The sequence below is a fragment of the Podarcis vaucheri genome (assembly GCF_965113315.1).
Source record: "Podarcis vaucheri genome assembly, chromosome: 13".
Taxonomy (NCBI): Eukaryota; Metazoa; Chordata; class Lepidosauria; order Squamata; family Lacertidae; genus Podarcis; species Podarcis vaucheri.
In genome coordinates this window covers 9,963,612-9,975,415 of record NC_138751.1, presented here as the reverse complement: position 1 = coordinate 9,975,415, position 11,804 = coordinate 9,963,612, and the positions used below count along the sequence as shown (strand labels likewise).

The following is an 11,804-nucleotide window of genomic DNA, read 5'->3' as shown; positions in this document are numbered from 1 at the left end:
TGAGGACAAAGAGAGATGTAGTGAAACCAGCCTGCTAAACCAGAGTAACATTTGCATAATCACCCCACCCACTTTTGCCTATGGCCCTGCCTGCCATTGGCATGTGGCCCTTGGAAGGTCTCTCAGGCAGCAAGAAGTTCCCCACTATTGCTCTTCAGACAAAACAAACAAAAAGAATTGTGTTGGTCCGACAAGGGATGGACGGATTCCTCTTCATTCAGACAGCCCGAATTGCACAGCTCCCGAAGAGGTTGGAGTCAAGGCCATAGGTCTCAATATCTCCTTGGCAGCGACCAGCTGAGGTCACAATGGCTCCATCCCCACCACAGCCCTCAGCCCCAGTGGTGGTGGCCACATAGGGGAAAGCCGGAGAAAGGGGAGAAGGGCATCTCCCAGCAAGAGGGGGGTGAGCCCCCTGGAATGGGGAACTGGGCCTCCGGAAGGAAGCTGGAGGCAACAGGCGATGAAGAACCTAAGTCAGAGAAACCAGACAGGGGAAGTCAGGGGTTGATGAAGTTCTTTCGGAGAGGCCAATGGGCAGTGAGTATTGGGGTATGGAAGTGGCATTGCGGGGCCGTTGGGTCTCAAGGGCCTTCTTCATGTGCTGCCTCCTTGAGAGGTCCGGAGGGTGGAAGCACGAGAACGGGGCCTTCTCTGCAGTGGCTCCCTGTCTGTGGGATTCTCTCCCCAGGGAAGTTTGCCTTCATTATAAACCTGTAGGCACCAGGCAAAAACATTCCTTTTTAACCAGGCCTTTGGTTGATCTGATTGACACCCTATGCCCTTTTTAAATGTGGGGGGGGGGGTTTGGAGTTGGGGGGCGTGTTATGGAGTTGTTGTTTTGTTCTTTTGATTATATATTTTGTGGTTTTATATTTTGATAATAATAATAATAATAATAATAATAATAATAATAATAATAATAATAATAATAATAAAATAGCTTCTTAGGCCACATTCTCACCCTAGATCAAGCATGTCCAAAGTCCGTTTCGGCGGCCCATCGGTCGGTTTAATCTGGCCCCTTTGGCAGTTTATTTCCTGTGGTAAAATCTTTCATAAACCTCAACAACTTCAATCCTTAAAAAACCTCCCTCAGTCATGGGGGGCAAGGGGGCATGCTTGACCGATGTGCCTTGACCCCCCTTTTTCTGTGTGCCCTCACAGAACATTTCCTCTCAGAAGAAGGGCGAGTGCTGAGAAAAACTTAATTCTGATTTCATTTTATTCTTTGCTAGATTTACAAAAAGGGGAAATACCACACACACACCAGTAAATTAATTTTAGAAAGGGGCAAGAAATTTGTGATTGCGGGAGATGCACAGTCGAACATTGGTGGTCTTCACAGAAGGTATGAAGCAACAATACTAATGGCGAATTTAGTATTTTGCATTTAAAAAAAGACCTTCAAATGAAGATCTTTAACAGAAAATGCATAAACATGAGAAGAATGAGAACATATCATTTAATTTTTGAAGCACATTTGTTAGGAGGACCCAAGTCAAGATTTTTCTTTTCCCCCCTCTCTTGCTGCAATTAGTCTGCTTTGAGTTAAACTGAATATCACTAGAGGCTGCAATTTATTGTTAAAGAGAAGGTCAAAGTGCATTTATTGGGCTGTCCTGTGCACCCATTTACATGAAGGTGACTCCCATTCATGTTGATTATTTCAAGTTAAAAACACCACTTCCTAACACCCATTGCTCGCCTCAATTCTTGAAAAGTGTATGTGTGTGTAAAATGAAGTGGAATGGTTTCATTTCAAATTAGGCCAGACTCAAATTAGCATATAGTTCATTCACCTTCCTTATAACAGCATAAGTGATTTTGTAACAAACTGAAATGATTGCATTCGTACTCTGAAACAAGTACAGACACTTTTCAATCAATACCATGAAAAGAAGAGAAATCACTATGAAACAGTATACCTGAAGAAGGAGTGTCTCCACCTCCATGATTCAGCCTGGACGGTCTTCTGCTAGTTCCCTCACTGTGAGAAGTGAAGTTACAGGGAACCATGCAGAGGGCCTTCTCGGTAGTGGCACCCAACCTGTGGAATGCCCTCCCTTCAGATGTCAAGGAGTTAAGAACTATACAACTTTAGAATGCACCTGAGGGCAGCCCTGTATTGGGAAGTTTTTAACGTTTGACATTTTATTATTTTATATATTTTGCTGGAAGCTGTCCAGAGTGGCTGGCAAAACCCAGATGGGTGGTGTATTTATTATTATTATTATTATTATTATTATTATTATTATTATTATTATTAAAGTCAAACCCATCCATGAATGTGGCCTACCATTAGGCATGTCATACTTTCAAAACCTTTCTTGATATGACCATTGTGTATGCATGGATAAGTGTCATTATACAGTTTAGCCACTGGATGGCGCTGAACATGGCCCCCATTTGTCTATTTCCATTTAACCACCAGGATTTCCAAAGGGAAACAAGGATGTCAAATACAGTGGACCCTCCAGGTGCGAATTAAATTCATTCCGGGGGTCCGTACTTAACCTGAAAAGTCCGTAACTGGAGGCGCACTTTTCTGCACACGCGTGTGGTGCGATAGAGTGCTTCTGCACATGCGTGCCCGGTGAATCCCGGAAGTATACACTTCCAGGTTTACCACATTCACAACCCACAAGTTACGTATCCAGAGTGGTGTGTAACTCGAGGGTCCACTGTACCTTGCAATTTGCTATTGTTCTTGATTGTCTGTCCCCACTCCACCTAAGAAAGGGAGCCATTTCACCTCAAACCTTTTGTTCCAGCCCAAAGAAATATCGCTTGCCCCTAGTGAGATATTCTACCAAGACCTGGACCCCATTCGCAAGGAGATGCTGTCTTCCTGGGGACGTAGAGGTGCCCGACTCCGCCGGGCGGCTCAGAGATCTTGTCCTCCACTGTCCTCTTTAACGTTGTGGGTGGCCGGAGATGGGGGCGAGCGCGAAGAGAACTACAGGTATCACCGCTTGATGGGGAACCTCGTCTCTTCCATGGTGGCAGAAGAAGACTTGCCTCCCCCCACGTGGTATGAGGTCCCAAGAAACGATGCTGTGGGTCCACCTCCTCCTCCTCCCCTCCGATACCTGGCTAATGGCATGATCATGGCAGAAGGGCATCCCTTGCCCCACCTCAACCTTGACCATGGCACCCAGAGGGGAGAATAAAATGAAACATCTGGTAGAAGCATCTCATGGCGTGCCTTTGTGTCTCCTTATTCCGACCATGGCTATGTCAGTTGTGAAAAACAGAAACACATACAGTGGTACCTTGGGTTAAAAACCCTGTCAGTATTTTCATCCCTACCATGATCACCAGATCATGTTTGTTTTACTTTTTGTCTCTGAGAAAGGAGGGGGCTGAGACCATTCTTCCAGACTTCCGTCCCCAGCCTTGTGCCTGTTTTCTTTGATCTGCCTAGAGACTAGATGGCAGTATGAGAGAGCTGACTCTCTTGTCCATGTTTGTTGTGTTCTTTTATTTGTTTAATCAGTAGAACTAAAATTAGGTATGCAACAAAACCTCCACAGTTTTGTTTCTGTTTCTCGGCTGCTTTTGAGGTGCTCACAATAGCAAATGCGAGTCCACTACACCAGGACCTGTTCCAGCGGAATGCTGGTCTGCTGTTCCTGCGTTCCCGTGATCGGAAGGTTGAAGAAGGTGCTACCGACATGCAGCCCATGCAGGCGCAGAAGATGTGGGCTGTACATGGGTGTACGGTCAAACACCTTGGGTTATAAACACTTCGGGTTACAGACTCCACTAACCCGGAAGTAGTGCCTCGGGTTAAGAATTTGACCTCAGGATGAGAACAGAAATCATGCAGGGGCAGCAGGAGGCCCCATTAGCTAAAGTGGTACCTCAGGTTAAGAACAGTTTCAGGTTAAGAACGGACCTCTGGAACGAATTAAGTTCTTAACCGAAGTACCACTGGTATTGTTAAAGGTTTGGAGGATCAGTCTTGATGATAACCATAGCTCCCTTCTATGCCTGTGATCTTCTTCCCAGAGAGGTTCAGAATAGGATGCTGAACCAATCTCCAGCTCCATTGGTCAGCCTGAGATCCAGATCTAAGGGCCTTCTGGCAATTCCCTCATTGAGAGAAGTGAGGTTACCAGGAACCAGGTAGAAGGCCTTCTTGGTAGTGGCGCCAGCCCCATGGAACACCCTCCCATCAGATGTCAGACAGAATAACAACGGACTTTTAGAAGACATTTGAATGCAGCCGTGCGTAGGGAACGTGTTAATGTTTGAGGTTTTACAATTTACTGGAAGTTGCCTAGAGTGGCTTGGGCAAACCAGTCAGATATGTGGCATCATCACCACCACCATCATCACCACCATCATCATATAGGAAGGCTTATTTGTTAGCTAGTGGCCTTAGCTGCTCAGCTAAGTATCCATCATCAGCATCTTAAAATTGAGCCCCTTTTCCGCCTCACCTGGTGATACGCCACTCATTCTAGGATGGAGGAAAATAGGCCAAACGTTAGAGTTGACCTTCATTCCAAGGACACCCAACCCGGGGTAAACACAGTGAGGTGCACACAAATATATGCAATTGAAAATATTTTGAATATATTTTTAATGAAAGTCAGGGCCAAAGTGTTTTGAAGCAATACATGCCTAACTGCTGTGCATCACAGACAAGTCTACAAGCCCTCACCATATTAGGTGTGGCTTAGGACAGTGGATGCTTATTCTACTAGCAGTTTGTTGGCAGTGATAGAAACATAACAGAAATAGGATTATTTCATCAGTAGACAGTGGGAGGGGGAAGCAGTACCATGCTCAGGTGGGACTTTTAAAATCTGTGGAAACTCTCCTTTTTCCCTAAAATAAACTAAGGGGGACTGGGGAAAAAACAAACTCCTTCTAATTAAGGAGAGGATCACCTGTCCAGGGATATTCTTTGACCCAGGGGTTCCCTTGCTCTTAATTAGGTCTATGAGCTGCTAGCTCCCAATCCTGTTTTTTTTGTTTTTTGTTTAAAAGAAGTTCACCACAAAGTTTAATTGGGCAATTTCTTAAGGGAATGAGGATCTTAGACTAAAGTTTTGTAGCTCATTACTAATTGTATTCTCAGGTGCAACATCCAGCATAGTTCAATGAAACTTACTACTCTAGTGATTCCAGAAAGTTGGTACATTTCAACCGTAGATAGCATCACGTGGTCAAGCGGAGATTCTGAGCTGAATCTGAACACCTTTGATTTCCTGGAGTCCAACACCATTTACCCCCATTTACAGTCTCAGTCCAGTATACCTGAAGGAGTGTCTCCACCCCTATCGTTCAACCTGGACACTGAGGTCCAGCTCTGAGGGCCTTCTGGCGGTTCCCTACCTGCGAGAAGTGAGGTTACAGGGAACCAGGCAGAGGGCCTTTTTGGTGGTGGCGCCCGCCCTGTGGAATACCTTCCCATCAGATGTCAAGGAAATAAACAACTCTCTGACTTTTAGAAGACATCTGAAGGCAACCCTGTTTAGAGAAGTTTTTAATGTTTGATGTTTTATCGCTATTATTATTATTATTATTATTCTGTTGGGAGCCGCCCAGAGTGGCTGGGGAAACCCAGCCAGATGGTTGGGGTATAAATAATAAAATATTATTATAAATTATTAGACCCCAATGGATACATCAATGCAAGGTGTAAAAGTATTGAATGTTAAAGACAATGGACCATAAGGCAGCATATTGCAAGATGCTGATGTAACACAAAGGACTGTTTTATTTTGTGGAACCAGTGGCACCAGTATGGCACAAGGTCATCCCAAAATAACTCCATCCTGTTAGTGGCAGTCAACCACAATGTCTTTCCTCTTTTTTAAAAACCAAGTTGGTGCATTGCAGAGCAAAGCACCAGACAGTCCATCGTGGACATCAATGGCTATGTACCACAATGGCTATATTCTCCCTCCACTGTTCTAAGTCTTATGCCTCTGAAAATACCACATCCTTTGCTCACATCCTGCGTTCAGGCTTCTGGTTGGCCACTGTGAAGAACAGGGTGCTGGACTAAATGAGCCTTAGGCTTGATCAAGCAGGGCTTTTCTTAGTTTCTTGTGTCGTTCTGGCCACCATCTTTATTTCTCAGAGTGCTTTGCCTCTGGTAAAAGGTACATTCCAATGTGATGCAGCGACCTACTGGTGCCTGTACACATAGAATCATAGAATCATAGAGTTGTAAGAGACCACAAGGGCCATCGAGTCCAACCCCCTGCCAAGCAGGAAACACCATCAGAGCACTCCTGACATATGGCTGTCAAGCCTCTGCTTAAAGACCTCCAAAGGAGGAGACTCCACCACACTCCTTGGCAGCAAATTCCACTGTCGAACAGCTCTTACTGTCAGGAAGTTCTTCCTAATGTTTAGGTGGAATCCTCTTTCTTGTAGTTTGGATCCATTGCTCCGTGTCCGCTTCTCTGGAGCAGCAGAAAACAACCTTTCTCCCTCCTCTATATGACATCCTTTTATATATTTGAACATGGCTATCATATCACCCCTTAACCTCCTCTTCTCCAGGCTAAACATGCCCAGCTCCCTTAGCCATTCCTCATAAGGCATCGTTTCTAGGCCTTTGACCATTTTGGTTGCCCTCCTCTGGACACGTTCCAGTTTGTCAGTGTCCACAGGGAGGTTCAAACTCTAGGCCTCTTTATTAAATTATTATTATTATTATTATTATTAAAAAGGTAAAGGGACCCCTGACCATTCGGTCCAGTCGTGGCCAACTCTGGGGTTGTGGCGCTCATCTCGCTTTATTGGCCAAGGGAGCCGGAGTACAGCTTCCGCGTCATGTGCCAGCATGACTCAGCCACTTCTGGCAAACCAGAGCAGCGCACGGAAATGCCGTTTACCTTCTCACCAGAGCGGTACCTATTTATCTACTTGCACTTTGACGTGCTTTCGAACTGGGACCGAGCAACGGGAGCTCACCCTGTTGCGGGGATTTGAACGGCCAACCTTCTGATCGGCAAGTCCTAGGCTCTGTGGTTTAATCCGCAGCACCACCCGCATCCTCTGGGACTGCATGGAATTCTGTGAAACTGTGATGGAGGACACAGCTCTCTGGAGCTTGGCACTGTGGTCTTCCTAGCTCTGTTACAGAGTTAAAACTTCAGTTCTCAAGCATCTTCAAGCCTACACAAGAAACTGTGCAGCCCGCCATGAATATTTCTCCTGGTTTCATACCCTCTTTGTCACTGTATTTACCATGGGCTTAAGCTGGGCGAAGTACTAAGGAAATGCTGGATTCCTAGCCAAACCAAACACCAATCTGATCTTAAAACACGTGATGAAATCCACATTGTCTCTCAATCCAATCTACCTCACAGGGGTGTTGTGAATATATAATGCAGTGGGGGGGGATAGAACCATGCATCCTTGAAGCTATCCTTGATAGCTATATACAGTATGAAATATTTAATATTTTCATGGAACTGTAGCTTAAGGGCTCTGATCACTTAAATGCAGGGAGCTTCTGCACATTCAAGCAATAAGTTCATCATGTCAACATCTCAGGCCAATGAATCCTAGATTAGCTTTACATCATCTTTTTTCAGCAGCCACTTTTCTATTGGGATTTCTGACCCCGGAGAATAGCTTCCTTTAAACGCTTCAGAAATCAAGGAGATGATCCTCACCAAAGCATTAAGACTCTGATGCTGAGCCCCATTCTAATCCGTCTGCCTGTGTCTCTCGTAAGCACACAGTTCATCCTCCTTTTCCTCTTTTGTCAAGACATCACCTTGCTTCCTCACCCAGCCTCTGTGATGGAAGACAAAACAGCTTCCGAGGGGTGATCTTGGCTGTGAGCACTAGGGTAGGTATGTGGAATTGCTATGGTCTCTCTAGTGCAGGGGTGCTCAAACTTTTTTCAAAGAGGGCCAGATTTGATGAAGTGAACATGTGTGAGGGCAGAGTTGTTGAGCTTTTATTTAAGAATGAGTTTGTTGAGCTTTTTTTAAGGATTTGACCCCAATAAAAAAAACTGCCATAGGGGCTGCATAAAGGTGGCCCCCAAAATGGACTTTGGACATGCCTTTGGGCTCTATTCACACAGAGCACTGAATTATATATGTGCAGATATAGAAAGCACATCTGAATAAACTAAAATGAAATAAATCATACACACCATTCAAAGATGCTTAGAAATATTACGCATCTGCTAACTGTACAGGGGTCAGCAAACTTTTTCAGGAGGAGGCCAGTCCACTGTCCCTCAGACCTTGTGGAGGGCCGGACTATATTTTGAAAAAAATAATGAACAAATTCCTATGCCCCACAAATAACCCAGAGATGCATTTTAAATAAAAGCACACATTCTACTCATGAAAAAACACCAGGCAAGTCCCACAAATAACCAAGAGATGCATTTTAAATAAAAGGACAGATTCTACTCATGTAAAAACATGCTGATTCCCGGACCGTCTGCAGGCCAGATTTAGAAGACGATTGGGCTGGATCCGGCCCCCGGGCCTTAGTTTGCCTACCCATGTGCTAACACATTTACTGGCTCACTGACAAAAAAGGAGCCACATTTACTGGATCAAACAGCTCTCCAGGGGCTGTACAAATAAAATTGTAGTTTAAACACAGCAAACAACAACAACAGATTCTACAAAATATATATCTGCTCCATGCTGTAGAATGCACACCTGTTTGAGGTAAGGGATTATAATGAGCAATGTGATATATATTTCATTGGAATGTCATAATGACATGGCCTGCTAGAAGCTCCTCACATCATCAGTTGGGGTAATGCCATTGATTTCTCCTTTTCTTTTGAAAACATTTTTATTTGGTTTTACAAATACAAAGTTATCCAAATATAAATTCATAAACAGAGATTCCTCTGAATCTCAGGACTTCCCCTCATCCCCTCCATGGGGTCCAATTTTAAACATTTAATACTGCATATTCTTCGATACTCCAACTTTTATATCAATCCATAATTATCCATGGTAATTGGTACACAACAAGTGAAATCAAACTCCCGCTAATGTTTCCATCTGCTTACAGTGGTCTCCTAAATAGTTTATATTTTTTCCCCATTCTTTTATAAAGTTTTTATCCTCTTGGTTGAGGTAATGCCATTGATTTCAATGGGATGAACATCTGCAGAGGTGTACTTAGAGTCAGAGTGTAAAATATGTACAGTTTGGATTCTGCTCCCTCCAAATCATCAGGCTCCCTTGACACTGTTAGTGAGCACACAAAACCAAGCAGAGAATCCTAAGCCTCTTGAAGGTAGAATAGATCTTCGTTAGAGAGCTGGGGCTCAGCAAGGGATGGGGCAGAAACCCATTCAATTCACATTTAAAGGTAAACCTTGAAATGTTATTCGAAGCACAACCACACTTCTCTGAAATTTGCAACACAATTCTTCAGCCCAGTAATGTGTACCAAAATGCATATACGAGGGCAAAGTTTCAGGAAACTCAGATTAAACGTGAACGCAATCTGATTTCTCCCCCATCCGGAGTTGAATGTCATTTGCGAATTTTGTTTTGCCCCTACAGAAAAGACCAGAACCCACCATCCATCCATGCCTTATGCCAATTCTTCAGCTGTGCGGGAGTTCTACCTGGTGGGCTTCCCCACAGAACCTTCCACGCAGTTGCTTCTCTTCTTCCTGGTGTTGACCAACTACCTCATCACACTCTCAGGGAACACGGTCATCATCTGCATCACTCTGTCTGACCATCGCCTGCAGAGCCCCATGTACTTCTTTCTCCGCAATTTCTCCTTTGCAGAAATTTGGTTCACGACGGTGACGGTGCCTAAGCTTTTGGCCGGGTTCCTCTGGGGAAGCCACACCATCTCCTTCGTTGGTTGCATGACTCAATGTTACTTCTACTTTCTCCTCGGGGCTACTGAGTTCTTGCTTTTAGGAGTCATGTCCTTTGACCGCTATCAAGCCGTGTGCAACCCCTTGCGCTACCCAGCACTGATGACCAGGAAGTTCTGCCTTAAGCTGGTCTGTGGGACATGGGTAGCAGCCTTCTTCACCATCCTTGGCCCGCTCATCATGGTCACTGGTCTACCCTACTGTGCCTCCAACGTCATCAACCATTTCTTCTGCGACCGCACGCCCTTGGTGAACCTGGCTTGCACTGACACCGAATGGGTGGAGACCATCAACTTGGTTCTGGCTGGGGGGCTCATCCTCGGATCCTTGGTTCTGACTGTTATCTCCTATTGTTTGATCACCCTGGCTGTTCTAAGGATCCCCTCCGTGCAAGGTCGAAGCAAGGCCTTCTCCACTTGCGCCTCCCATATGGTTGTGGTCACCATAGTATACGGCAGCCACATCTTCATGCATGTCCGCACCACACACACCTATACCGAAAGGGTGGACAAAGTGGTGGCTCTTTTGACTAGTGTGGTGGCCCCATCGCTCAACCCCTTCATTTACACCCTGCGGAATGAGAAGGTCAAGGAAGCCCTTCGAGATGTTGCAAGGAAGAGAGGACTGTGCCTCAAGGAAGAAGTAAAGGAAAAGACTGGGAAGAACTTTCACAAAATTGTGGCAGGTGAGATGTGAAGCTGCTGGTGTGACCGGATGTAGGTCTTGGGGGTCCTGCTACATTTCCACAGGGAAGGATGGGAGCTCCTTCACTGAGTACCTTCAAAGCAATGTTGGACTAATTTCTATTTATGAAACAAATATATTCTTCTTTCTTCCCCAGAGCAAGATGATTTACTCAATGTAACCCAAGAATCATTTTCAGTTCCATTTATTTACTTCTAGGTTAATAAATGCATTTTACATCTCAAATGTCTTAAACTCCATTCAACATTCATATGGTTTCCAGGAAGTCTCCTATCTAGGCACTGACCAGACCTGGACTTGCTTAGCTTCTATGTAGTTGCTGCACTGTGTACTGTCAGACCGTAGCCCCAGACAATGATTCACACATGTTGAATGGTCCAGAAGAGTAGCTGAAAGTGTGAACTGAGTACACTGAAAAGGACTGTCCCCTTGTGGTCAACGCACAAAATGAGTGATTTTGTGTGTGTGTCAGGCACAGTTGCTGATGTACAAGAAATGCTGGCCTGGAATTGCAGGTAGCGGGAGAGGGAAAGGAGAAGAATCTCTCAAGGGAAGAATTTGAGGTGGAAGACTGTCATAGATATTCTTGCTAACTTTCACAAAATGACATTTATGTTGATTTGAACTGATTTAAAGTTTGCATGCCCAATTCTTGTATGGTGCAAGTATAGGCATTCTTTTAAACAGTGCTTTTTAATAGAAAAAAGTGCTGGTACTGCATACCTTTGAGTATGCACTGAATTCTCATCACATCTCATCCTATTCATCTGGCAAAATATTAGAGACATGATATGAATATTCCTTCACTTGGCTTATGATTCTTAGCAACTCATAAAACTCATCTTGAATGTAAGTTGGAACACTATAATCCCCTGAGTTCTTCTCTGGCTTGGATCTTGATTTGAGCCAGAGAATAACTCATCTTCTTTCTGTCTGACACTGCTGCAAGGCTTTGACCCCCTGCTCCCAGTTTTCCATTTTAAGGAAGTTGCTCCCAGCAGAGCAAGCATCCTGACTGAGCAAATGGCTAGCTTTAAAAGAGGATTAGACAAACTCATGAAGACTACCAAGGGCTATTCAATATCCACAGTGTCTATGTTCTGCCCCCACCATCCGAGGCAGTATGCACCTGAACACCAGTCAGTGGGAATGACAACTTGTGTTGTGTTCACATTCTATTGTGCAGTTATTCCTATGGGTATCTGGTGGCCACAGTGAGAACACAATTCTTGACTAGTAGGGC

General features: G+C 44.7%; 1 protein-coding gene and 1 long non-coding RNA gene across 2 annotated transcripts; both read left to right on the top strand.

Moving 5' to 3' along the window:
- The first annotated feature begins 225 nt into the window (after window positions 1-225).
- Window positions 226-3,195, top strand: LOC309516925. The gene is made up of 2 exons (XR_014213067.1): window positions 226-540; window positions 2,775-3,195. It is a non-coding gene; the product is annotated as an uncharacterized lncRNA (long non-coding RNA).
- Window positions 3,196-7,019: 3,824 nt separating this feature from the next.
- LOC309516878 (olfactory receptor 6M1-like) lies at window positions 7,020-10,786 on the top strand. The gene is made up of 2 exons (XM_082195834.1): window positions 7,020-7,828; window positions 9,528-10,786. Exon 2 carries the CDS (start codon window positions 9,554-9,556, stop codon window positions 10,550-10,552), a length of 999 nt encoding a protein of 332 aa, XP_082051960.1. The 5' UTR covers window positions 7,020-7,828; window positions 9,528-9,553; the 3' UTR covers window positions 10,553-10,786.
- The last annotated feature ends 1,018 nt before the right edge of the window (window positions 10,787-11,804 follow it).